This window comes from Molothrus aeneus, chromosome 6 (assembly GCF_037042795.1).
Source record: "Molothrus aeneus isolate 106 chromosome 6, BPBGC_Maene_1.0, whole genome shotgun sequence".
NCBI classification, from domain to species: Eukaryota; Metazoa; Chordata; class Aves; order Passeriformes; family Icteridae; genus Molothrus; species Molothrus aeneus.
This window is the reverse complement of record NC_089651.1, coordinates 12,266,544-12,294,466: the sequence shown is the minus strand read 5'-3', so window position 1 is coordinate 12,294,466 and position 27,923 is coordinate 12,266,544. Positions and strand designations below refer to the sequence as shown.

Sequence of the window (27,923 nt, the reverse complement as noted above, 5' to 3'; positions counted from 1 at the left end):
GTTTTTTGTTCTTATGGCTTCACTTTAGGTCAAGGAATTTTTTAAAAAAGAATCAAAAGCTGGACCAAGTTTATAAAGGCCTTATTTGAATTTTTCCTTTAAACAAAATATTGTGCTTTAAATTATTAAGGTTCATGGTCATTCTTTCTTCTCTAGCCTGTGGAAAATTGTGCTACCTACACTTACAGACCTGTCTGAAAGTGGCATCAGCTTTTTTGGGATCATGACAAGTAAATTCCAAAAGCCCTGAATAAAGATGAAATAGTCTGGTATTGAACATGATATTCCACATTGTATCTTTGCCACCAAGCTCCTTTTCCACTTGGTCTGAAGTGATAAAACTGTAATTTGGACAGAACACAGCTGGTGAATTGATTCCCAGTCCTAGCTGTGGATCCAAGGCACAGCATCACAGTCAGTCCTTGAGTCCCTGAACTGCAGCAGCAGCAGCAGCTGCTAAAAGAGGCACAAATTCTTCCCTCTGAGCTTGTATGGACATTTCTTTCTGTAATGCATTCAGTATTGTTGTTCCTCCTGCATATTTACAGCTTCCCTTAAATCTGGGTTACGTAAAGCACTGGGCACCTCATTAAATGCAGCAGGAACCAACCTGGTCCTGAGTGTACAAAATGGACACACAAGGAGTAAAAATTTGCTCAAGGTCAGTGTCAGCCTGTGGCTGAGCCAAGTGGAGAATTCAGGTGTCCTGATGCACAGTACAGTGCTTTTCCACTAGGATACAACATCATTGTTGTGCAGATAATGCAGTATGAAAATTAAAGAGAAAAGGTGAATTGCCTCTTTTTCAGCATTAGATGAATAGCAAGGTAGTGCAACAAGGCAGTGAGGCAGTTACCCATGCTTTAGGTGTTTGTGTTACTGCTGTATTTTAAAATACACAAGAGAAAGGGCCATGCAGACTTTTATTGAAGCTTACATTAATGTTATTTTATTTTAATGTCAAGTGCATATTTTGATCTGTTACAAGTCGGCATCCATTCATTGATCTTGTCCTACATACCTTCTCAAAGACTGATGAGAATACCTTTTACCAGAGTGTTGCAGTGGGATCACACTACCACAGTATTCCTGGATGATATTATGGGATCTCAATAAGAACATGGTCTTCCTTTCACTTTTTTTAAAGAGAAGAAAATTCAACAAGAGCAACTTTATGGCAATGATGACATTTAGCCAGCACTTTCTAGGCCTGTGTCCTCATCAACTTGGCATGCCTCAATTTGAGCAGAAATTCCTCTTCATTAAGGGCGTTGTTTGGGGTTAACTAAGACAGACCAAGGTATTTGAAAATGACAGTGTGGCAGCTGGGTCATCTGAGGATGTCTCTGACCATGTGTTTGTCACAAAGAGACACATGAGGCCACGTTGTAGGTGCCCCTTACAGTTTGGAGTTTCAAAAGCTTGTGTCCTGAAATGGTCTATGACTCACCTGTATCTGCAATGCTTGCCCTTGTGACCAGAGAATTTTATTATTTTAATGTCCTTCTAACAGAGCTGCCAGCAGTTCTTCTTTGGAGTTTCTCATTTGTCTGAAATTCAGCTGTCTGATTCCTTGCTGAAATCAGCAACTGTGCCTGTTCTGCTGTTACACGGACAGATTGCCTCAAAGCTGCCCCTTTGTTTTTTGAAGACCTTAATGGATATGCCACTTGGCTTTGTTTGTTTTTCTTTGAGCCTCGTGCTTTGAGATTTGCCTTCTAGCAATCTCAGAACAGTTAAGAACCTAAAGCTGTATTTTGTCTTCTGTAGCTTCTAGGAAATTATTTTCCCTTCAACACAAATGTTGCTGTATTCTCTCTGCTCTCTGCCTTACACTCTTATACATCTTTCCCCACTGATGATTGCTGAATGTTCATCAAGTTTAAATGTAAAACTTGTGCTTTATTCACACTTCTCTTCGACAGAGAGGTGTTTTAAAAACAGTCATTACATTTTGTAATGGTAGAGTAGGCTGGAATAGTCCTTCAGGCTAAGAGCATGGCATAACCAGAACTGTTAGTTTAGAAAATGGGCCGTGAGAGTCAACTTTGACTCAAGTTTACAAGAGGCAGAGTGCAAATGTGTTACTAGATGTGGGTGTTAGCCTCAGAACTTGGAACTTCTGAGAGCATTCTAATCTGAAAACAATTTACCATAATTTTAGAACGTATAGCTCTTTAGGAAAAACAAAATTCTTCTGTGGTATTTTGGTTGGCTGATTTGGTAACAATCTCAGGGCTTGGTTTAAACGGTATGCTGAAATTTCTTAGGGCAGGCAAGAATTTTGATTCAATTATTCTTGATTGTTTAGTAGCTGAGCAGATGACAGGCAGTCATTACCACCTTTCAAGTTTTCTCACCAGAAGTGCCCACTACCTTTCAGGCTTCCTTCGTCTCCTGCAGTTCAGCTCAGCTCCTGTGGGCTTCTCCTGAAGCTTGGAAGCCTCAGGCTTCCAGTACTGAGACTGTGCTATCGAGATAAGGAGTGATAGTAGAACAGCATTTGAGCAGCCATGGCTTCCAAGTTTAAAACGGGAGTGTTGAATGCCAAGATTGGCAACTCTTGGGAATTTGGAGGTGAACCTCTGACCTGCCTTGCCTTTGGGGAGGCTGGCACCATTGCCTTGGTTTAGCTAAACCCTACCAGTCCAACGCCTGCTAGTGCCGGTGTTCTACAGAGCAGGAGCCCAGCTCACTTCTAATTAAAAATCAGGATTTTATCAGAGTGCAGATGAGCCAGAACAGTCTTCTTACTTCCTTTCCACCCTTTCTTTACTGCATTTCTCTTTCATTTACTTTCATGGGGTCTGTTCAGAGGTGAAGCAGGTGGGTGGCAACTGTGGGATCCCAGATGTGCATTTTATTTGTAAATATTTCCAAGTCACCAGGGTTTTGTTTATTGCTTCATAGTTCTATTGCAGGAGTGCCTCCACTCAGTTTTCTCTTTAGGAAGGGGAGAATCAAACTGCTTGGTGAACAGCTGAAGGATGATTTCTTTATACCAACTGTACCCACTGTGAGGAGAGCAGGTTGAGAAGCTGACCATATTTTGAACGTTACCTATTTCTTTGAGCTGTGAGTAACCTCCTGAGGGGTGACACACTTACAAAAGTAGCTCTCCATCTTTTTTGCCACAAGCACTGTCTTGCTGAAAATAGAATCCTCAGGAAAAGCAGAAGACAGTGACTGCAACTGCTCAGAGTCGCCTCACACCATCCACAGAAAATACAAAACCCATAACATATGCTCAGCTGCTGGTACCAGCTGGCACATTCATTATAGTAATTGCTGCCATTAGTGTGCTATTAATATTTCTCTTACAAAATCGTACAAGAAATCGAGTGAAAATGCAAAGTCTGCTCCGTCTGCAACCATTTGTGTTCTTTGTGGGTCAAATCTCACCAGCCACAACTCCTAGCAGTGCTGTCCTCCAAGGAAAACAGTTCTTAGGAGCAACTTCATTTCCCTGAGTTGCTTGGGCAGCTTTCATTTTGTGCAACAGGAGAGAGGCAGCACAAAATGTACATTTGGGAGGGCACAGGGATAGCTGCTGCAGGATCTGCTTGTCTGTTGCAGCAAGTCTGTCACCTTGCAACAAGCAGCAGGGAGATTTCTGGGCCTATTCTGCCTTTGGTGTAGCTTTGTACAACTTGAAGACCCTGGAGCTGGCAGCAAATGCAGCCTTTTGCCAAAAGGGCCATGGCTAGGTCTGAACAAGTGGCTTAGCCTCCAGGCTGGAGGCAGCATGTCAAACCACCTTCAGATGCGGATCTGAGGTAATGTCATTCTGATCATTGCGATGTTCTCCTATATCAGCTTCTCATCATCAACATATTCCTAGAATGGCTTTGTTGTGGACCAGAATTTGGCCCTTTTTTGGTGGGATTTTATCTTCCCTATCTCTGATCATTCTCCATTTCTTTGGGGAAATTCTCATCCATGAAAGTGCCACTGAGTCAGCACCTTTCAGCTCATGAGTGCTAGCACTTGACAATAAGTAGCTGAAAAAATGTGTTAATTTCAATCTTCTTTTTTGATATGAAATATTACAATGGAGAAAATTGCTGAGCTAAATGACATGTTCATCTGAACGATGAATGTAGCTGAGAAAAGACTAGTTAATTTTTCTAGTTCACATCACAAGTAAATGCAAAGTACTGGAGAAAGTTGCTATATTCCTGGTTTGTGGTCTGCTCCACTTTCCACTGCTGTGGAAAAAAAGATTTGATCAGAAGTATATTGGAGGTGAATATTAATTACTTTGAGATCAGTTAATGACTCAAGACTGTATCAGTACTGTTGTCTGCTGTGCATGCATGTGCTAATGCTGCATCCATGTGGCTATAACATGGATACTTCAGGGTGACTGCATTTGGGTGCACTTGTGCTCTCTTAAGCCTGTCCATATACAAGGAAAATACTTCCAGCACTCCACATTGTACATAAAATGTGAAAAGTGAATCCTAAAGATAAAATCCAAGAGGCAGATCAAAACAGCCTCAGTTTATTGGGGAATAATAAAGTTTCCAAAGCCAGTGCCGCAGCGTTGGAGAAGCATGGCACAGCTTAGGGATGCACGGGCTGCTCGGTGCAGCTGCCATTTTCACAGTGCTAATTCCGAGCACTGAGAAGCAATAAGTGTGATTTTATTTCTTTTAACTTCCAAAGATGATTGGTGCCTGCTTAAACAGTGGTTCCTCCTGCACAGATAGGTGTCCATCCTTTATTTGGCAGGGATACTGTCTCTCCAAGGCGTGTGAAAGTGCCATTCCCACGCTCTTTTCATACCTTTCTTCCCTCTGCCTGGAGGGCAGAGGAAAGGAAAGGAAAGGAAAGCTGCTTCTGGGAGTTACCTTCTTCATTATTCTGGATTTCCCCTCCATCCTTGCCCAGAGTGGGCTTGTTCACCCTCCGGGCTCAGTGAGAGGGAACTTGTTTGCCCATCAGATAACCCAACTCTCACAGGAATTTCATGCACCCTCAGAAGTGGAGGAAGGCTGTACTCAAAGAGAACTCTAATCAGAACTCTAATCTAGGACTAGACCTCAGTACATAATTTGTCCCAGCCAAAAAGCAATCACCTCAAGGAGAAGCAAAATATAAAATTTGATGGATTCAAAATGAAAGCAGTTTATTCCAGAAGTGTCATATGTAGACCTGATTGAAGCAACAAGGTTTGAGGGAGACCCTGGTTGAGTTTTAGCAGCTCATCATTAGTACTGCATCTGTCATGTTTTATGATGACTTAGTATTACAGAAATAAGGGACCAAGCTCTCAGCTGATGTAAATCTTCACTGCTTACTCCAACTCAGTGAAGTTCTGCCGGTCCCTTTGGAAATCTGGAGTTTTATTTGCAGTTTTATTTGCAGTTTTATTGTTAGACACAGTATTTTCCCTGCTTGCAGAGGCTTTGCAGTATGTATTTCAGCTAATATAGACAATGTTGATCAATTCATCTGAATGCAGAATCTTCTCTGCACTTTAATAACATGAATTTAGTCTCACCAAAGGAGAAGTACCTGACCTTGCATTGCTAATGCAATTAACGATACTGAAGAGATCTTGGTACAGTATTAGCTGTTAGCACTGCAGTTCTTCTATCAAAAGCATAACATGATGTTTATGCTGCTACAGAAAATTCAGTTCTATTAATTCTCAAGTTGCATCCTTTCCATGTGAGAATGTCCATCAATTTGTCTTTGATGATCAATTTGATGATTTCTGCTTCTTACTAATATCTATGTGTAGTGTCTTGGATCCGAGAAGTTGAACTGATCTATTCATTTGCAAAATAACATTTGATGTGACCTCTGCTTCACTTCTGTCATTATATTTTCATCCCACTTCTTCCTACAGCTTGTTGAGCCAAGAATGTAGAGCTTGATTTTCAGGGCACTCTGCTTCTGAGATGAGAGGGGACAGAGGCATTGTCAGTCACCTCTAGCTGGGAGTAAAAGGAGGAAAAACTCAGCAACATTCACAAATTTGGCCTAAAGGAGAGACCTGAACGTGTAATGGTGTGCCCTGGCAGCCTGTCTTCAAATAGATCACGCCGGTCTTAAATCCAAATCCTGTGTGCCAGCAATCTTAGACAAAGAAATTGAAAAGCTTTAGGCTTTAAATCTGATTTAAATTTAAACCATAATTGATTTTTTTTCTCATTTTGATTTTTATGAACAGATGGACTATAGCTAGCAGTTGCCCTTGAGGAGTCTTTAAAAATGTAGTTCTGTGAACTGTTTCCCTGAAGATTGATACAGCTGCTATTTCTTCAGCTATCTCTGAATCATCCTCAATTACTATATGTCTTTATAAAATAATTATAGGTTTTATCCAGGAACTGAGCTTGGCTCTGTACTTTTCATAAAACACTTATGCAGAGTTCGTTAGCAAAAGAGATGATTTAACCCAAGTTTTCAATTGCTTAGCTTTGAATTTTATTCTCTTATTCAATGTTTTGCTATTATGTAGAAGCTATATTTTCTTGAAACTGAAATGAAAAGGGTTTTGGCTCCTCTATCCATCTCTTTACACTTACTAATTTGTCTGCCAGAGTAAATCGCACACAGAATGAACTTTGGAGAGTTATTAGTTCAGATGAAGCTATTCAGACTCAAATGAATAAATAAATTATGATCTTACCCTGCAATGTCTCTGCTTGTGCAAATGTCAGTCCACTCTTCCCCTTTCCCTCTTCATGTATAATAGGGAAATGCTTTGTAGAAAAAAAATCAGCTGTAGAAAAATGCAAGCTGAGAATGAACAGAATGAGAGTACTTGGCATGAGCTGTGGATGACAAGGTGATGGAAGCTGGGGGATAGCCATGTGAAAATGTCGTACAAAGGTACAAACTCAGTTCACAATTTCATCTGGTCCTTGCCCCTCTGTACCTGCAGATACATCTTTGATAATGTTTTGGGCAGTGACAGAGGGGAGGGCAGCAGGTGAAACCTCTGACACAGTCAGGTGTCCAGGCAAGACAGCTGCTCACACAATAAGGCTGGCAGGTCTCTCTCTCCCTGCAGGCGCCCTAGGACATTTGGGATAGAAAGCATTTTGCTAAGAAAATGTTTTGTTCCCTCAGCACCTTCCTTTTTTTTGCTGTCCTTAAGGACATCTTTTACACATGGCAGAGATTGGGCTAAAGCACCAATCTTTCTTCTGGAGAAATGTGAGGAATTTGGGAGCCATATAGCTTCCACGAGCCTTTATAGAATGGCACAGTGGGGATTGTTCTTATTTCAAGGTGAGTTACAGATTATCAGAAGTGTTGTCAGTAAAAGAGATTTTCAGCTTAATAGAAGTTGTATCTCCATCTTTGTTTTCTGTATTATTTTGATGCACATAACCTGTAATTTACAGGCACTGTTGAGGAGGATTGCATGTGCTAATCTTTTGCCTGGAGGAATTTTCAGTGTGTATCTCACTGAAATGAAGAATGGAAGGAGTCTAATACCTAGCTTGCTTTCAGTCCATTGTGCCCAGTGGCTGCTGCTGGAATTTTGCATGGCTTCTTAATGGAAGTTGCCACTTCCATCTGGATGTGTTCAGAATACCCTCTGGATTCTGGTGTTTCCAGTGTCTTCAGTCCCTCAAGTGAGTGCTCAATAGGCACATCAGTGATTTGGGTCTTTCTAAAAACCTCACAGATTTTACTTAAATTACAATGGCTTACAAGTTCATCTTAGCATAAGTGATCCAGTTTATTTTCCATGTTTGCTTTTTGTTTGTTTATTTGTTTTGCTCAGCTCCTCCTCCAGATAATGGCACTGCAACAGTAGACAAACACATTTGGGGGCTGTCCTGCATCACACTTTGGCTGCCTTGTGTGTTTATGCTGTAAACATTGCACAAGGGAAGAGAGACCTAAGGGTGAGGTGCCTTGTTCAAAATCACATAATCAGGTCCTGGACTCATTCAGCTGAAATTCAATCTCATATGCTCCTGCAATTAAATTGCAGTTTGCTGCCTCCTTTGATGCTGTGCTTTGATGCCTGGATTTCTCTTACTCTTCAGGGACTATAGGTGTTCATAACACTACCTTTGTTCATTAATATTTTCTTTTAAATAAAGGGGAGATAGATTGCTTCAGAGATCACAAGATATGAAATGTAACTCGAGCACCTTTAGAAATAAATATGTGATGTTGATAACTTGGCATTTTTCAAGATAAATTTATTGAATCAATTCTGTTCTTGAGATTGCAATTGAGACAGAGGCACATCTCCCTCTGTACCTGCTTAGAATTCACTTCATGTCAGTGGGGAATGAAAATAAGTTATATTCAGGGACTCAAACCATTGATTGGTAGGTGTTAAAAGAGCCCAGGCTTTCCATTTTAAGTTTGGTCAGAATGTGCCTGTGTCATGTAAGCAGGCAGGAGTACTCATACCACTCAATATTTTTTACAGCTGCTATTCTGCAGGAGTAAAGTACATTGATCTCAGGGTAGGGGATCTATGCACAGAGGCACCCTCTGTTTTACTGGCACCCTAAAATCTCACTGGTGGACAGCAAAGTTTTATTAAGCAGGATGCCAATATGAAAACCTAAAACTTTTCCAGTATTCTTTTTCTTATTTTCACAAGCCAAAGGTTTCATTTAGAGGAAAATCACATTTGCTGAATCTTCCAAATATTTGAATTCATTAACAATTTTCTCTAAATGTCCAGAGTTAATTGCAAAAAATTAAAAATTGTATAAGGGAAAGATGGCACTTACTGATATTAGGAGAACATGGTATAATACATCTTGAGGCTGAGGTTTTCCTCCTCTCAGAACTCCTACCCTGGTCACATCAGGCTGACCACAGGCTATATTTGCAAAAATAATTCCACCAATTCCAGTGGAAATTCTGGAAATGTCTATTTATTGGCAATTATTTCCTTACCAAACATAATTTTCATCTGAGTCTGCCCTACAATATCTTATTTCAATGTAGTAATGCATTTAGGTCAGTTGAAATGCCTGCACACAATTTGAGTAGCAAAAAGAAAGCCAGGAACTCTTCAAGTGTTTTTTGACAGCTGGGGCAAACAGCAGGGAAACACGTGGCACTCTGTGGGGCTGGGAACTTTCAGCAGAAGTTAGCACCAAAATATATGTTTTTTACAAACTGATTTGTTTTTAGACAACAATCTGAAGTCAAATCTGCTCTTCAGAAAAATATGCAGTATGCTTCCTTTCAAGGGCTGCTCATTTACTGTATGACTGGCACGTGCTGTGCAACAGAATTCATTGCCATGAAGCAATAAGAAATTAGAAAATGAGAAAAGAAAGTATCAATACCCACCAGCTGCTTCTGTCTAATTCAGGTGCCACATACCTTTGCAAAAATAATCTGAGGTGCTTTTCTAATTGAATGACTTACTCCAAGATCCTGTATGTGGTGTTTTTGGAGACTTTTCATTGTTGTAGGGTTGTTGGGGGTTTTTCCCCCCAGCCTGCTGATATATGGACTTTTTGTGTGTAGTTTCTGATTGTATTTAGTCCCTTAATTCCCACTCTGTCTTTTGGACCTGAGTCTCCTATTCTCCATGTTTATTTTTATACAATTTCCCTCTCTGTCTTGTTCTCTCTTTTTCCACAACAATTTGCCTATTACATCTTCATGAACTTTTTCAATGTTTTCTGGATTGGCTGAGTTTTTTTCTGTTTCTCCTTGATTTAGCTTCCTCCACTGAGTCTTGCTTTTGCTTTGACATTTCTGTATACAGGAAGGCTCTTCTTGTTGAGCTGGGTCTAGTAGAGAGTTAAATAGGAAAACAAGCCAAGAGGCACAGAAGGGAATTTCTCCAGGTCTGTGTGTCTCAATACATCTCTCTCATAGTCGAGTACAATGCAGCAGTGGCTGCAAACAGGCTGTTGCATTACCACTCTCCTCATGTAAAGGAAGACAGCGTGGACAAGGATCAATAAATAGCAAATGTCAGAATGAGGAAACTGCTCAGCATTTCCTGAGGAAGAGGCTGCACTTTGGGCACAGTGGGTTCTCAAGGACACTGTTAAATTTGGACTCCATGAGAGGGATCAGAATCACACAGCAGGTATAATAGCAGGAGATGTACATACATACATATATACATATATATATGTATATATCAGGTGTAGCCTGTCCCATCCACTACGTACAGCTGCTTCATTATGGCTGCTAGAGGTACAACATGTATATACATTGTATGCATATAGAATACAGCTAAATATGCTACTGTTTTCTGGGAAAGGGGCCATCAGTGGTTTTTGAACAGTTTCCTAGTAAATGCAGAAATTCTGGTGGCTTCTGTAATGCCTTCTTCCCCCCAGCTCTTTGCTATTCCTTCCTGTTCCTCTTCCAAAGTGTGCTGACCTTCAGAGGTTAACTGTGCTGTGCAGAGACCAAGAAATCCCTTCCTAAATACCTGAACCTCTGTCTTTCCTGAAGATTCTTAATTCTTTAGATCCAAGAAAATGGGACAGAGCTGTGGAAGGAAGAAATGTAAACTGAGACACTCTTACACCAGTCATAGAGGAATGGCAATGATGGGTGGTACCAGCAGGAGGGCAGTCACAGGTTCTGAAGTCCTGAGCTCTCATGCCCTTTATATTTTTCCTCTCCTCAGCTCTCTCACTAAATCCAGCCTTGTGGCTAAGCTTACATAATTATTATGATTTTTTAAAGTGAATACATAATATCTTTTCCTAATTCAGATCATCTCCCTGGTTTCTTATTCTCTATAGCATGTATCTGTGCATTCTGAAGGAGAGTTGCATTGTTCTCAGAGTCTCCTTTTGATTTAGTCATAAATAATACATTTTGTGTGAAGCTGGAATCATCCTTGCTTTCAGGCAGGGATAATTTGTAACTTGCTGCACCTGAAGGGGGCTTGAAGGGCATGGCTGCCATCATGTTACCAATGTTATGACCCAGTCTGGAATAGCAGTGTTTGGTGCATGAATGAAACAGGCACATGAACACAGTGGGAAGGATGGAAGGAAAAATGCGGTATCCATGCAAGGAAAATGTACCATGATTTGGCTTGGAAGAAGAGCAGGGAACTGTTAAAGGAAGTGCAAAGAAATCCCAAAGAGTCAAAGTAGCAATTCCTGAGTTGGATATTAAATAGACTATCTGTAAATATCTACAATAATTTCAGATAAAGTGGATGAAAAGGTCAAAAAAAAGATTGGTCTATGAAATCAAAATGAAGAAATATATGTCACACAGTCACCTCCTTGTATAATAATCTGCACAGGCTCAGATAATTTTGTATCCATGTAATTTTTTTAGAGTTTACTAGAAAGGTGTAAACTATTTTATTGACCTTTGGTTTTAATTCTTATCCCAAAATTACATAAGAAATGTTGCTTTAGGCTACCTTCTGCCATGGAGGAGAAGTGTCTTTGAAGAACTTAATTTTTTTAAAGTGGAAGTCTTATTTTAATGCATCTCTGGCCAAGAAAAAATCCTGCCCTGGCATTCTCCAGTGGGGGCTGCCCAGCAAAGAGCAGTTAAACTTTGATAGCCACACAGTTAATTTCAGTAAAAACTGAAATAAAGCATTTTATAAGAACATGCTGAAACACAGAAAGAAAAGTTCTTTTTAGGCTGGACCACATTATTGAACACAGTGTCTCACATTCAGCTTCTGCTGAGCTATTTGGCCACGGTTTCAGTCATTTATCGAGGTAAAGTGAAAAACTGTGCTGAAATCAATAACATTAATAGCGTTTGCAAACAGAAATTCTCAGCCAGCAGTTTAAGTTAATTTAGTGTATCTGTGCATTTGAAATTATTACCAGTTCCATTAGATTTGTGATTTAGGGAAACACTGAGTAAGCAACGAGCTCTCATCTCGTCCTTGTTCTGGTGACCACGGAGGGCTCGGGAAGCGCCTGGCACGCGCTCCCCAGAAACTGATTTGTATGCGCTGGGGATGGGCATTCTGGGGAAGATCAACTGATCACCCCCAGCCCATCCACAGGCTTTCTGTACAGCTGCAGCCAAACCAAATCATCCAGCTCTAGCCTCAGTGTGTCACCTCTAACGTGAATGTGGCATTTTATGGCAGTGCAAAGATGATGTAAAGCAGTCATATTACGAATAGTGTCACAGATTGGCCAGAAGTGCAGATGATTGCAGTAAGCCAACTTAATAAGTTGCATAAATTCTGAAGGAAAATCAGGTGTTTCCATGGCAAGATCAAATATATTTAGCCCATTCTACTAGAAAGACTGCAGAAGGACAACAATTTAAATACTTATTTCTGCTCCTTTTGAAAAGTTTTACCAGCTAGATCATTTTAAAGACAGAAAATAAAAATAATAACTTGATAGTATTTAATCTTAAATATAATCTGAAGACTTTGAAGACTGCAGAATGTTTTCTCGCTATAAAAATGCTCAGCTATACTAAAGCTGGTTTCCAATTTTCCAGCTGCTTTGATTCCAAACAAAACCATTCAAATCTTTTTTCTTTGTACAGTGAATTCAACCTCATTTTAATTTGATTGCAGCTCTGTGCTAAAGTGTAACGGAACGTTAATTCTCTTAAAATCTGAGGCTTTTTTTTTTTTTTTAAAGAATCTGACTTCTTTGAGTAATCATGTTTGATGGAAGAAATCTAGAGGGTATAAAATGAGAAGGTCATTATCATGATGTTCCATCTGAACACCTATGGCAAAGCACCTCTGGTTCTACTTACAAGTTTTGCTGGGAGCATTTCAATTTTCTGGCTCATTGTCAGGTGAAGTTAACAGCTTTTAAGGGCAGATAAGTCATATCTGAGTTGGAGCTATCTGTGAAATGGAAACATCCCAGAAATTAGGCAGGATTTTGTTTGCTTTTTTGTTTCACTCCCCCACAGCTAAATATGAACACTTAAAACTAAACTCTCAGCTGGGTAGACAGTTTTAGATGTATAATTTCAATGTTTGGGTGTTTTGTGTTTTGTTTTTTTTTTTTTTTTTTTTTTTAATAATAACTAGAAGTAATTCCTATGTATAATTTCCCAGACTAGTTATGAAGGATGTGCTTATCTTTAGGTTAATCTTGGGGTTTTGCAGTATAAGAGCAGATGCTTCCTCACCATGCTGCAAAGGGAGGAGTATTTAATATGAAGAAACAGTCTGAGATTTATCCCTTTAGCAGGATAAGACATGCTAACAGCATTTGCTAACAGCTTGCAAGAATTTCAGCCTGGCTCTGCCAGTCTGAGTTGGAAGATCCTGCTTTTGTCTTGGACAAGGACAAAAGGACACCTCAGGGTCCTCTACACTTGGGACAAAGGGAGATGCAATATTTTCCCTCTTGCTGGCTGAGTGTAAAATGATCTCCAGAAATGAGATTCTTCCATTGCCACCTATCCTGTGATTCCATGTGTGGTGGTTTGACAGGAAATGTGTTTTTTGGGATGCTGTGTTTTTGGCCAATGGATATTCAGGCTTTAATATTGGCATTTAACCTGGCCATTAGGACATAGACACGCCTCTGAGAACACGGGGTTAAAAGCAGAGCTCTCCCCTGGGAGGGTCCTCTTGGGTTTCCGGCGGGAAAGAGTTCGGGTCTCTCCCCCGGCCCAGCTGCTGGCTGGGCAGGGGGAGGGGAAAAGCCATGTGGCTGAGAGAGGTAGGCCTGAGCCCCGGGGTGAAAGGGTGGAAGAGAGAGAGAGAGAGAGAGAGACCGGGAGCCATCGGGCAGCCCCCCCTGAGAGACACAGAGAGAGAGAGAAAGAGAGAGAGAGAGAGCCGCTGCCTGGGACTGTAACCTTGAAGCTTGATAAACATGGGCCTGCGCCGGCAGCACGGCTGGGACGGAGAAGAGGGGGGGGTTCAGCCGGCCACTTGTAGGAGCCTTTAACCCCTTTTTGGAGAATGAGAACTTTACAGATCATTGACCTCTCCTGGAAGATAGGGTGGAAGATGAGGAAGGAATGTGCAAGTATGAGAGAGGTCTGGGCAAGCGAGAGATAGTGGAAGAGTAGAGAAGAATCCTAGTGGGAAGAGATGATGGAGTGGCTTTTGCTGGACTCTTTTTGTATAGCCATGGACAGAACCATGTTCCTTGTGACACAGAGACTGCATTCTAGGGGGAGGCAATGGCCACAGAACCAAGAGGGTTCAGTGTTGGTGCCCCTCGGCCCCAGGGAGTGAAAAAATATGGGGGGGACAGGTGTCCCAAAGGAGAGACTGTGCCTTTTTTGGATCGGGACAGAGCATCCTTAAAAAGACAACCCTAGAAGCAGCTCTGGTCTGTGTTCAGTGGTGAGAGCACTGGACATGAAAAGGAAGAAGTCACGATGGCAGATGTACTCCGGGCAGTGCCACGAGTGACACGGAAACACACGAGGCTTCAGCTGTGTTTCCAGGGGAAGCCCATGGTACAAGAAGGACTCCTCTCCTCTTGATGAACTGAGGATTGATTGTTTGAAGAGTGGTGATGGATTAAGAGTTGGTGATTTGAGGAAGAGATGTATTGTGTTGGAAATTTGATGGGGGGAGGAGGAAATGTATTTGTAAGGTTTTCATTTTCCCTGTGTGTGTGTTCCTTTTTATTTGTAGTTGTAGTGTAGTTAATAAAGTTTTGTTTTCTTTCTTCCCTAAGTAGGAGCCTGCTTTGCTTATTCCTGGTCACATCTCACAGCAGCTACCAGGGAGAAGGTATCTTCATGGGGGCACTGGCATTGTGCCAGTGTCAAACCATGACACCATGAAAACAAAACAAAACTGAAAATGATTCTTGACTTTTAGAAGGCAAAAAACCCACCCCAAATGACATAATTTTCATGGACAGTAAACCTGCATTTGGTTTCCTATGAATTTAGACCTGTCTTATAGGGAAGAGACATGTACTTTGGGCAGGGGGATTTTTTTAAAAATATGTATTTTTTTATCTGGTATTATAAGTGCCTTGATTGATATGTAAATAATCCAAATGGTTCAGAAAAGTCCAAAGAGCATAAGTGCTAGAAATGAGAGCAAAATTACAGTGCAAAATTTGGTGTAATCATAAATAAAGGAAAAATAAACCTTTTAAAGCAAAACTTACATGAAATAGTATGCTGAAATGGGATAGAATTATCCAATTTTGTATTTAAGGACTGTCATAGGAAAATTCATCCTTCATGAACAATCACTTTAGGTATCAGGATGCAACAATTGTGTTAGAGGGCAGTCAAACAGGGAGTCTGAAGGGAATATGGAACAGAATTCACTTCTAGTGGCCCCACTGGATTTAGGCAATTGTTCAATGGGACAACAATTCCAAAGATGACAGGATGATGATTCAATTATGATGATGATACTAGATTCTCACTCAAGTTTCAGTGACTGCATGTACACCACTGACATAGTTTGGTTTCCTCTGAGTAACAGGATTTTTTACTTACACTGGAAAATAAGAACACTGGATGTACCCAGTGGGAGACTTTGAGAGAGATGTTGAGTGTGTTACAGGATGTGGTATCAGACTGAGTTAAAACTTCTTTAGAAGGTGTTGAAAACAGGCCACCATTGTTGAAATCAGACCACCCACACAAGGACAGTGACATTTGAGGTTTGATTTCTAGTGCTGGCAAAGGGAGCTTAACAGCTTTCCCTCCTCAAAAGTTAGCATTTTCTCATACTTTCCTATTCTATAGGAATGTGTAGATGTAGGTGTCAGCTTGATGTTAACTGTTAAAGAAAGTGGTATTAGACAGGATCTCCTGGAGCTAGGCAAGTTCAAACTGAAGTGACTAAAGTGAAGAATTACCCTAGGTGGCAAGGGAACTCTATTCTGTTATTGCAGAATAGATTTTATTTCAGGGTGTAACTGATAAGTATTTATACTTCACAGCCTCACAATAAAGAAGCAGGAATGAACTTATTGGAATGAGAATAGATGAAATGCAATAAGAAAAGGCAAGTTTTATGGAGAAATGGAGAGGATCAACCATGTAAACGCTGCAATTACTCTTTTATGTACCAATCTGCTTCCTACCCAGAGTTTCATCTCCAAATTGTTCACCTCTACCATAAAATTTTCTTCTTATTATTTTTATTATTATTATATTTGAAATTGGGGTATCAAAAATAATGCCTTTTTATTTTTTCTTACTAGGGGAACAAGATCTAACCTGGGCTTCTTTTTGTTTAAGGCACAATGACAGTGAACTTGGCATAAGCCTCATCCAAAGGCCACAACAGGCAGAATTACCTCAGTCATGTCTTTAGTGTTACTGAAGTGTTTAAGGCCAAAATTACTACTCAGGGCTATGCTTATTTTTCATTTTTTTGAGAGGATTTTCTTATTTTTTGATTGGGAAAATGTTAACGCCCTTACTATTATCCCAAGAGTTCATTCTGAATTTGATTCAATGCATTTCAAAACTCATTGGTTGGGAAGAATTATACTGACCCTGATGAATACCAACTTCACAAAACCTTCAGCTTTTGCATCTGGTCCTGGTTAGTTCCACAGTTTGATTTTCAAACAAGCAAACAAAATATCCTAGATATTCTCACAACTGATCTGAGCTTTATACAGAAAAATCCATGAATATTTTTAGGAACTCCCAGTTTGTAAGGAGTACAGATAAATTTTATCTGGTGTGGTTTAACTTCAAATATGATCACTTGATACATTGGAATGGAAAAATCTAAACACAACCACTTCTGTAGGCATGCCAGCACAAACACATCTTTCATTATTCCTTGTCAGTTGGAGCTTAAAATTAGAAAATTTCAGGCCAATAAATGAAAGCTCAGAATCTTTACACATTCATGCCAAATCTGTTCTGTTTGTGCAACTACAAGATTTAAAAGGCTAGATAGAAGTGTTTCTGCAGTGTGCTTGAGCTGACCCAGAGGCAGCAAACTGGCAGCTCATGCCCTTTTAAGAGACCTCAGAAGCAAAGATTGTTTTAGTCTCTTAGGTGTCTCTTGAAAGGGTTGGGAACTGTGAGTGAGGATGTGTGTCACACCCTGGCACAAACCGAGGACAGGTTTCTGAGTTCATGACTACACTTTCCCTTTGCTAAAATCAGCCTTTGTCCAGGTCAGCTAAAAAGGCAAACAAGGCAGGAATTTAATTCAATACATAACCCGAGTCTATTGTAGCAGCTCTGAGGGGTAGCAAACCTAAGGCACAGGACGTGCAGACCTTTCTCTCTGTAGCACACAAGCTCTGAACAGTGCCGTGCTCAGCAGTGCAGATGTAACAGTGGGCCTAGAAAGAAATACAAAAGACTATAGATAGATAAAAACCACTCTATAAAAGATACTCTGTGCTCTTTTTTCAAATCAGTATATACATTTGCTACTTTTTTTTTAATGGTCTAAACAATAAAAAAAAGAATTTTCCCATCATGGGAAAATTAGACTTAAAAGAAATGAATCTTTGCATTTAGGAAAGAGCTTACATCAGTTTCTTATTTTACTGCTTTTTTAGGTTCTCCAGGCTTCCTTTCAACAGTGTTTCTGCTTTGATGTCTTGCTCTCTACCCAGATTGCCAGAAGGCTTTCTGTTGCAAATGCAGGTGTTTTCAACTGTTAGATACAGTTGTGTTGTATTATTCATCACGTCGATATAAAAATGTATTAGTGGGACACTTATTTTACACAGAGGACAAAACAGGGATAATTGGAAAGATGGCAGACTGTATATAGAGGAAGATGTTGCTCAGTGAGACATGTTTGGCAGTGGAGGAGACGGGTTTGCATCTGCCTTGCTGCTGTTTCATGTATCAGTCCTTGAACCTTTAAAGCACAGTTTTTCTAACAGACTGTCTTGCCCATCAGGCTGGCATCTGAAACTAATTAAACGTGGCTTTTGAGAAGTACAGCTCTATTCACAGAGAGCACCTAGAAATCATCATGCCATGTCAGGGTTATTTGTTACATGCGGGTGCTTTTTCCTGGTTTTTGTTGTTTTAGTGCTTGGTAAAGACTGTGTGTGTGAGGCCAGGTCTTCCCTGAGCTGCTGGGAATTACCAGAGATGCCACTGAATGGATCTGCACGTCAAGGGCAATCTCGAGGCTTGTTACACAGTAAAATGAACACCTCAGTCCTGCTCCTGACAAGGATTTCTCTGTAACACTTGCCCTGTCATTCAGAGATAGCTCTGTGTGCCACACAGACAAAGCAGGGGGACATCCAGAGAAGGCTGGTGAGTCGTGACCCTGCTCAGAGTTAGAGAAGTGCAATAACCCTGCTCTTAAAGCTGCCAGCTGGAGAGGACTGGTATTCACCTTTCACTCCACTCAGCTGCTTCAGAAATGGAGGCAGAGCATTGCTGGTGAGAAAGAACCTAAGCTGGACAGTGTAACCATATAAAACATATTTACCAGAGATGGTAAAGGGAGGAAGGAGAATGAGGTGGGGAAGGATGAGGAAAAGGGCTGGGGGCACAAGTAAGCCATTCAAAAGCAGATAAATTGCCAGAAAATTGTTTTCCCTTTCTTACCATAAAATATTCCTTTTCTTTCTTCTCTTCTGTCAGCTTTGCCTGGATGGGCATTATGCTCAGTGCATGTCCATCTTCCAGAGCACCCTGGCAGTCTCCCATTTTGGGCACCTGGTAACCCTGTATGCTTTGTATCTGTGAATCCAAACATGATCTTGGGCTGCTAAATGGGCAGTAAAGCACTTTCATGTTTTGTATCACTCCAAAGTTCAGAGGCATCTTTTTGATGTGCGTGCATTTGCTCATCTACCAACCTTTACACTTACAGCTTTTTGAAAATAGATATTCTAATCATCAGTCCTGAGAACTTTTGTCTCTGAACACAGGAGGCTCTTCTTTTGTCTTTCATCTAGCCTCAGTGCTTAAAAAGCAGGCAGCTTAGTACCAGGAGATGGGAATCTCTGCTCAGCCGCCTCCTCATGCTAATAGCACTGCCAGGTGGTGGTGAAGCCGGTGGTTTCACGGCTCCAGGTTGTGCCTGACTGCAATGGAGGGAGGGAGCTCTGTCGAATCCAGTGCCTGACGCTGGTCAAGAAAGCAGCACAACATTTTATTTGTATGGATAGGAGAGAATTCTTCCTTAAAAGTAGATCTTGTTTGGACTTCTGGAACAGGTGTAAATTCTGGTTTCTGGATTTAAAATAGCCTCTGACAGCTCATGAGAGTGAGGAACATGATAGCGTTTGTGTTGCCTGCTAAGCATGCCATCTTCTGTTGACTCTGCTGGCTTCCTGGCCCTGGCCATGATCTTTGGTAGTGAATCCAACCCTAGAGTTAAGTTGAGTGAAAAAGTATCTCCTTCAATCTGTTTCTAATTTTCTGAGTTATAATAGTCTCCTTGCTTTTTATGCTATAAACCCAAAATGAGGGTTCTTTTTCTGGTCTACTCTACCATTTCATGTAAACTCCCCATCTCTATTTTCTTAGGTGAAGCTTTGCTTTTTTTTTTACTCTCTGCTCAGATGAGCATCTTTCCAGAGGCTTAATCATTCATCTTTCCTTTTAATTCTATGGTCCTTGTGATGGGATAACCTGTGCTGTAACCTTCTTCCAGATGAGTTCACACATCAGGCAGAAAAGCAGTGTAGCAATTTGGGTATGGCTTAGCAGGTCAGAGCTTCACATCTTCGTCACTAAGGTGCCCCTCACTATCTAAGCCTTTCCAAGGTACACTGAGTGCCACATTTAACTCTTGGGTTGTTTATTTCCCAGCACCTGTTTTGGGAGAAAAGGTGACTTCAGTTAACTCGTGAGTTGTCTTTAAATATCTCCCCCATATGCAGTACAAATGTTACCTACAACAAAACTTAGGAGATAAGTAGGGGCCAGACTAGGTATTATTCAAAGCAAATAGAGATAGTATTTTTCATTAATCCTTATCTTTCACTAATTTTTTTGCTCAGGTCATGTTTCTTCCATGAAGTCAGTAACTGTTTCTATAAGCTTATAATCTGACACGGGATTTACATGGTTTAAAAGGGCTTTACTTCTGCTGTGGCTGTAGAGCTGGAGCAGAGCTGGTCTTGTGCAGAAAGGATGGGTGGCCTGTACTACACCCATCCGTGTAGCAAAAGGTGGGTTCCTCAGGGCGCTGGGACTGTGCTCTGCTCCCAGCCAGCCTCAGCTTCCCACCATGGTTTTCCCAGGAGAGCTGCCGGCGCTCGCGGCCGTGCCAGGGACAGCAGGGGCGGCTCTGACCACCAGATCCCAAAAGCTCTCATCAGCGCAAGGCATCAGCCCGCTGTTGGCAAACCGAAACCACGGATTCTGCCTTAAGGGCCGCGGTAAGATCTTACTAACAGCCCCCAGGCCGTGCTTCCTCGACCATTTTGGGCTGAGTTGCTGCAATTCATACATTTTGGCGGTGGGCTGGGCTGAGAGAGCCTGCGCGCCGGCTGCGCTCTCCTCGCACCTCTCCACGCCCGGGTCAGTCGAGAGCCGCCCGGCCAGTGCCCGACTCATGCTCGGTCTCCGCCGATGCCAGGGCTCGCCGTGCCGAGCCGAGCCGAGCGCAGCCCGTGCTCGTTCCCCGCGGCCGCGCCGCCCGCATATGCCCGGCGGCGGCGCGACTGACGGGGCAGGGGCGGGCCCGGCGCGGAGGGCGGCTCGGCTCGGCTCGGCTCGGCTCGGCTCGGCTCGGCTCGGCTCGGCTCGGCTCGGCTCGGGGCGGCGGGACCCGCCTCGCCCGGGCGATGCCTGAGCGCGGCGGCGGCGGCGGCAGCGGGGGGGCGGGCGGGTAGCGGCAGCGGGGACGCGACGCTGCTGCCCTGCCTTTCCCTGCCCGCCGCTGGCCCTTCCCCCGCCCCTCCCCGCTCCGGTGCGCGACTCAGCCGCCGCTCCGGGCAGGGAGGAAGGGCTGGGAGCCGCCTCCCGCTGCCCCCGGCCGCCCCCTCCCCATGCAGCCCGGCCCGCCGCTGGGAGCCCTCCCCGGGGGGATGTTTCTGCGGCCGCTGCCGGGATAACCGGCGCGCCGCCCGCCCCCGCCCCGGACGGAGGATGCTGCCCGCGCCGTGGCGGGTTCCGACTGGGGCAGCAGCGGCCGCGTCCGCCTCCTCGGCTCCGGGCAGCGTCGCCGGGGAGAGATGAGTTCGCGGCACCAGGCGGACTGGATCCCTTATAGGTAGGGGAGACCCCGCGGGAGGCGGCGGGTGGGGCGGAGGCACCGGGGCTGCCCCTGGCCGGGAGCCGCTGCCTCTCGGGGGGTCCCCGCCGGAGCCCGCGGCTCGGTCGCGGGGCCGGGGCGGCCGGACCCTCCCGGGGCGCGGCGGGGCGGCGGTGGGTCCCGCCGGGGGGAGCGGTTCGCGGGCCGGCCCGGGCGGGCGCTCCCCGGAGGGGCACCCGGTCCCACCTCCCAACTTCGGGCTGGTGCCGCTGCGCGAAGTTCGGGGGCTGCTCTCGGGGCGAGCTGTCAGCCCCGCGGGGAGCGGGCAGAGCGCGGAGCTGTCCCGCCCTGCGGCCCCGGCGGGCGGGCGGAGCGCTGCGCCGTCGGTGGCGGCTGCCGCCCTCGGGCTCGGGCCGCGCTGCCCCCGCCGGCGGCGGCTCCGGGAGCGCGGCTGCGGGCGGGCGATGCGCGGGGCGGCCGCGGCCGGCGGTGCCGCCATGGCGGGGAGCGGGATCGCCATGGCAGCGCCCGGCCCGCCGCTGCCATTGGCTCCGCCGTTGCCATAAGCTACGGGAGCCGCGGCGCGGCGGCGGCCCGGGAGCCCCGTGCGTCAGCGGAGCCGGCCCCGGTGCGCGGAGCCCCGCGGTGCGCGGAGCCCCCTGAGCCCCCAGCCCCGCAGCCGTGCCCTGCCCGGAGCGCCCGGGCGTGGAGCGGGAGCATCCGCGGCTGGAACGACGGAATAGTTGGTGTCAGACTTGCCGGACCGAGGGGAAACCGAGCCAAATATTTCGCTGCGAGCGGGATGGGCTCTTCTAGTAATAGACCCCTTTCCGAATCCGCTGTTCAGAGTACATTAACAATATGGGTTTGTTTGTTTGCTTTTATTTTTAGTTTTCGTTAAAGTGTTTTTTTCAAGCTGAATTTTTACAGACGGAAATCACGAGGGGTTTTACAAGGCGCTCTGGAAACGACAGAAAGCATGTTTGTTTCATTTGTTTGGTTGTAAGTGAAACAAGGTAGATACAGTAACGTAGGAAACGAGGATACAGTCTTACCGTACGCCAGGGGAGGTTTAGGTTGGACACGAGGAAAAAGTTCTTCGCTAAAAGGATGATTGGGAATTGGAATGAGCTGCCCGGGGCGGGGGTGGTGGAATCACCGTCCCTGGAGGTGTTTAAGGAACGACTGGATGTGGCACACAGTGCCATGATCTGGTTAACACGATAGCACTCAGTCATAGGTTGGACTCGATGATTTCAGCGGTCTTTTCCAACCTAGTTGATTCTGTGATAAACCTTTTATTTTTGTTGTCGGTAGAGAATAATGGAATTAAAAATATGTATTGTAAAAGAAAGCTGCTTAAGCAGGTTAGTTGTAGTTTGCCACATTCTCAATGACACTGTTGGTAGCAGATGTATGCCTGCCACAACAAATGCAACGTGAGCACAAATGCATCACTCCTTAATACAGAGGGAAAAAAAAACCCCCAAGATAACTGCACAAGTGGAAATCTGCTATTTTGATATGTGCACATCATAGTTCAAATCAGTAGATGAATTAGAAAGAAAGAAACATGATTACAATGAATCTGAGAATATTGCCACTCTCTCAGCAATAGCACTTTCAGCCCATGCATTTTGAAAAGATGTAAGGAATTGGCAATAAGGCTTCAAAAATGACTAGTGGATGCATTCTGATGCAATTTGAAGCCTTGTAATGAGGACAGAAATATCAGAGGAACAGCTGTTCGTGGCTCATCCCAGCAGCAGTGGAAGAGTTTTTCTGTTCTCTCACTGTACACAAGGCTCTGCAGAGGCCAATGCCAAAACTTTGCTGAGGGGTTTTATAGCAGTGGCCCCAAAGAAGGGAAATAAAACATCTCTATTTCTGCTCAGTGCAGCACAAACAAGGGGAGGCAAAGCAGCAAATCTCAGAGAAACACAGATTTAATGATACTCATATATTTTCTAATATAATGTTATTCTTGAATGTTAATGATGTGTTTATGGTCAGAAACTGCTGAAGACTGCTTAAAACCAAATGGCAACCAAACCACGGTTCTGCTCTGAAATGTATTTATTTAGGCTTCTAACAGTGTTCTCTCGAGAAGCTGACTTATTTTCTTCAGAGTCTTCAGAGGTAATTCTTGAGCTAGAGGTATATTGTTGCAAATCTTATTGGACTTGTGTGTGTAAAGCATCCTCCAGGATCCCCTAAACATACTTGCCTAGGAAGCAGGGGTTTGTGAATGCATATGTGACTGAGTTTACACATGAAAGCACTGTATGAGTAAATTGGGTCAAAGTACCATTTCGAGGGAGTGAAATATGCAAGGAGGAGGAGAGACCTGATGTGCACCCCTTGGAACAGATCATCTTCTGTCTGAGAGCACAATGCCCCATGCTTATCTGCCCTCTTGCTTCACATTCTTATTTACTGTGGTGAGTCCAGGGGTTGCTGACTCTCAGAGCCCCGAGGAAGGTTCAGCACCTTCTTTATGGTCTGGGTGACATGTGACAGCCAGGAGTGTCACTACTGCTCGTGTGTGCAGTGGGGGCAGAGCATTGGGGCATGCTGACGTCTGGAAAGATGTATCCTTGTAGCAGTGGAACATATGTGCAGCTATATACCTGAATTAACTCAAGCAGAGAAGGATTGTATTTCTGCTAGTAAAATGTCATATTGTTCCTTTGAAGTGAAATGAGCCAGAGGGAGTCAGTTCCACATGTGTCATGCACAATTCATTAAGCAGTCCACCTGCACGTCCACAACTCACAAACTTACACTTCCCCTTTTAAGATGCTGAGAACATTTTGAGTGAGTTAACAAAAAATAGTAGGCAATCTTTTCAGTGTCAGTGCTAGCTTGTGCTGAGGTCAATAAAAGGTTCATGTTATTTGTGAGTTTGTGATTTCCGTGTTTTGCCCTTATCTCTTTTCATCCTCTCTAAAGTATTCTGCTTTTGAAATACTGATAGTCATAGGATGAGATTTCAGTTCACTAACATTATGAAAAATAGTAGGGAAGCTGTTTTTTAAAAGTAAATATATTGCATTTATTTTTATGGAACACATATCATAGATAGGAATTTAGGCATATGATTAAGCACTTACATGAAGCTGCACATCAGGTACAATGAGCTAGGAATTCTTTAAATTGTACCCATTTTTAACAATGTCTCTGCGCTTTATTATAAAGAGTCAAAATAGTTTAGATGAAATTAAAAAAATAATCATTTGCAGTCCATGTAGCTGCCCCCAGCCCAAAAGTGGTTTGCAATGGCAGTTAAGAGTAAGATGTAGCTTCTTGAAGAATTATATTCTCAAGCACAGTAGTGTTTTCCTTTGGTATCCTTCAGCAGTTTCTAGTAGAAAATACAATGCAGAAGTGTCTGGGAATCATTACAAATTCACAGGAGTTCCAGTTTTTTATTCAAAAGTATGGTTTTTTTCATATCTTTTTCTTGAACTCATTTTTAATTTATAGCATTTCTTAAATATAACATACTCATTTTTATTTTATGCTGATGTGTCTTGAATAAGTGAAGACATTTCTCATACTATAAAACTGGAGTCAAATAAAACTGCTGCTAGGTAGGATGAAAGCATCAGTAAACTCAGTTACAGTAAGGCCCTTGTCTCTATTATTATTATTTGTTCTTATGTTTTCAGCTGCTTCTTTAACAATAAATCTTGATCCTGTAACTTTAGAAGCAGCATTTACACAACCAGCTAACCTGTTCCATGAGAAATATCTAAACACTACCAGCTGAAAAGCCCAATCCACACAGGAATCAATTTAATACAAGTTCCCAGGGCTCTCTGTAAAGTGTCTGTGTGATGCTGCTGAGCCTTGGTTTGTGTGGATAAGCCTGCCGTGGCCGGAGGGGACCCCATGAACTGTGCCCTGCAGGGGCCTGGCACTTGGCACTGAGGGCACTGAAGGCACTGAAGAGAGCAGATCACACAGCCTGCATTTGCAGTGGCATAATATGTCTTGATATGTACATGATGGTGGTAATAATGCACATTATTTTTGTTTGTGACAGGTTTTATTATGCTTAATTTTTGTAGCTTTCATGAATTTGCTCTGAAGTTTTAAGGCTGTGCTTAGATATTGCAGCTATAAACAGTCACAAGTTATTTACTTGCAAAGGGGAGGATTACAGCTGGAAGAAAATTGTGGAGCACAGCTGGGTTGTAAATTCATGAATCATCACAATTAGGGCAGATAGGAAGATTTCTGAAAGTGTGATGTGTAAACAAGTCCTGGAACAAGAACGGCCTTGAAGGTATCCCACACTTGTTTCTGAGCATGTTGTTGAGGCAGTGGGATGTTATAAACCCTGAAGTTTTGGCATTGTGAAGGCAGCAGTGCAGGGGAGGGCTCACCTTGCTGCAAGGTGCAGTCTGTGACCGAGAGCATCCCACTGCAGGCAGGCTCGCTCCCAGCCTCCTGCCATGGGGAATGGCATGGATAATTTACAAGAGCTGCTTTTTTAAGGAAAAGAGTTCAAAGACTGTGTCTGTCCTCTTCTCTGAAACAGGCTGTCTTGTCTCAGGCTATTCAGTGTATAAAATTAGCCTGGTCATGTGCTTTTAAAACATTTAAGTTGGAGCTCTCCCTTAATGGAACTCTGTGTTCTTGCATGGAGTGCTCCTGCTGTGGTGCAGAGATCAAAGGTGGTTTGCCCAGCATCAGGGTGAGGGAGATGCCACAGGCAATTGCTACCAAGAAACTGGTAGCCTAAATCAACCAGGCAGAAAAGAGAGGTGAGGAAAATAAGTATCCCAAACCGTGGAAGTTGGGGGGTGTTGGCTTAAATGGAAATGGGACAAGGCTCAAGGGAGATGAGCTGCAGAGCCGGGTGTGAAACCTCGTTGTCTTGTGCTTTGCAGTGTGCCAGAGGTGGGTTTCAAAAAGGGGCTGAAGGGGCTTTACCACCCCTTGTAGGGGCCTTATGACAGTGAGTGATGCACCAGTTGTCCCTGAGCTCTGCCACCCCCCACCACCTTCGTGGTATCAGCAGCCAGATTGAGATGAAAACTGATTTTTTCACAGGCCAGTGGGTTTCTGGTAGCAACAATCATTTGCAGGTTCCTGGCAGTGACAATCATTTACAAGCCATCTGTGCCAGATTTGGATCACAGCCGGGAAGTGGATATGAAATGTAATGTCTCTCCTCTTGCACTTCCCTGAGTTGGACAGTTTTGATTCTCGTGCCTGAGGGTGTTTGGACATTCCCTGGAGTGGCATCTATTTAGACATGCAAGCAGCAGTTTTTCTGGAAGGTGGTATTTTTTATTTAGTAACCAAAAATTGCCATTCTAGAGAGCTGGATTCTTTTCACACTTCCTCCTCATTTTTCTTCCTCTCACACTAATGACTTATTTTCTAATTCATGCTTTTCTGTTCTTTCAACTGATGAACAGATTTCTTTTTGCCATTTTTCCCTACATCTTGGTCTTCTTGCCTCTTTTTCTGTTCTTTTCCCTTTCCTACTTCAAGATTATTCACAAAAATAGAATTCTGTCTTGCCAGCTGTATAGTGCCTGCAGAAGATACCCTTCTCTGTAAACATTTGCTATTTAATTTTTATTTTATTGTTTATAGCTTTTAAAGAAATCCATCCCAACTTCTCATTGTGTTACTTAAGTACTTAGTACATCTGTGATTTTTAAAAGCTGAAATTATTTATTTTGCAGATTATTGAGAATTAACTTCAGTGTTTGCAGTGGTGTATTCAAAGATTAATGCCTTAAGCATAGATATTAAAATTGGTGTTTATTTTGTATCTCACTTACTGCTGAACATTTTGTTCCTGTAGTATGTGAAGGCCAGTCACTGGGACTAGGAGATGCCCTTCTTGGTGACAGGTCTGTGTCGTGCACAGGGGATGGCAGGGATGGAAGAACTGTTTTCCCACAGTTTTGCAATCTCTTTTATCTTGATGTCATGTCAGGGTGATGATCATACCAGCAAGTTCTGAACATTCTCAGCTGAGAATGTAACACCTCTTTGGGCCCTGCTGTCATTTACATAATGCTAATAATATGCAGGTATACAGCAAGGCAGCCTTCAGGCTGGAAAATTTTCAGTTTAGAAGGCAGGCACAAGAGAGGGGCACAAAATGCAAATGGAAAGCTCAGGGTGATTGCTGGCGTGGGGTTTTTGTTGCTTTCATTTTTGTAGCAAGCATATGATCATTAGCTTCTTTGGACTGTCTGTTCTTAAGAAAATGGAAAGTTAAAGGATATTGACTTAGAGAAGGAAATGTGCTCTCAGGGAAGGGTGTATAGAGTGTACAAAGGCAACAGTGGGAGAAGGTGGAAAGACTGGAATAATTATTTTGGATGAGTTCACGTCATAAAAGATGAAACCTTTTTTCCTGACATAGTTATTTTATGCCAAGTTGTTTCATCTACCACTTGATGGCAATGTAATTTTTGTAGTTTATGTAGCTTTTGTAGCTTTGTGACACTTTAAAAGCTCAGTTTGCTCCATAATTAAATTACTTTTTAGATAGTTTTGTATTTTATTCTTTTATGTTAATAAGAAATGAAAAGATATCTTTCCCTTCCCTTTCAGTGCTTACAGCAGAAATAGGTTTCATACTTTTGTATTGCTAATAACTTGAGGGATTACATATTTATCTATTTTTTTATCCTTAAAGAGAAATGGTGACCCAATTGAAAACACATCCTCCTTCAGGGAAATGCAGTAGGCCTTAGAGAGCAGAGGAGAGTAACTGCTTCTGCCAGGACAAGAACTTTGCAGCTTTGGGTGCTGATTTTGGGCACTGAGACCAGCATCCTTCCCCCTGAAAGCAGGGATGCTGTAGAGACTGAGGCTGCCCTCTGCCATCCATGCAGTTGTGTGGTTGCTTGCAGGGAGCTGTCAC

General features: G+C 43.1%; 1 protein-coding gene across 6 annotated transcripts in view; it reads left to right on the top strand.

Moving 5' to 3' along the window:
* TUB (TUB bipartite transcription factor) overlaps positions 1 to 27,923 on the top strand; it is a 135,554-nt gene that overhangs the window by 50,353 nt on the left and 57,278 nt on the right. The window contains exon 1 of one of the 6 annotated variants that reach the window (XM_066551871.1): positions 20,852 to 21,040. The exons of the other annotated variants lie outside the window; for them this stretch is intronic. Coding sequence (XP_066407968.1) covers positions 21,003 to 21,040 — 38 coding nt within the window. The 5' untranslated portion in view covers positions 20,852 to 21,002. Of the gene's footprint in view, positions 1 to 20,851; positions 21,041 to 27,923 lie in introns of those variants that run through there. 6 annotated transcript variants of the gene reach the window in all.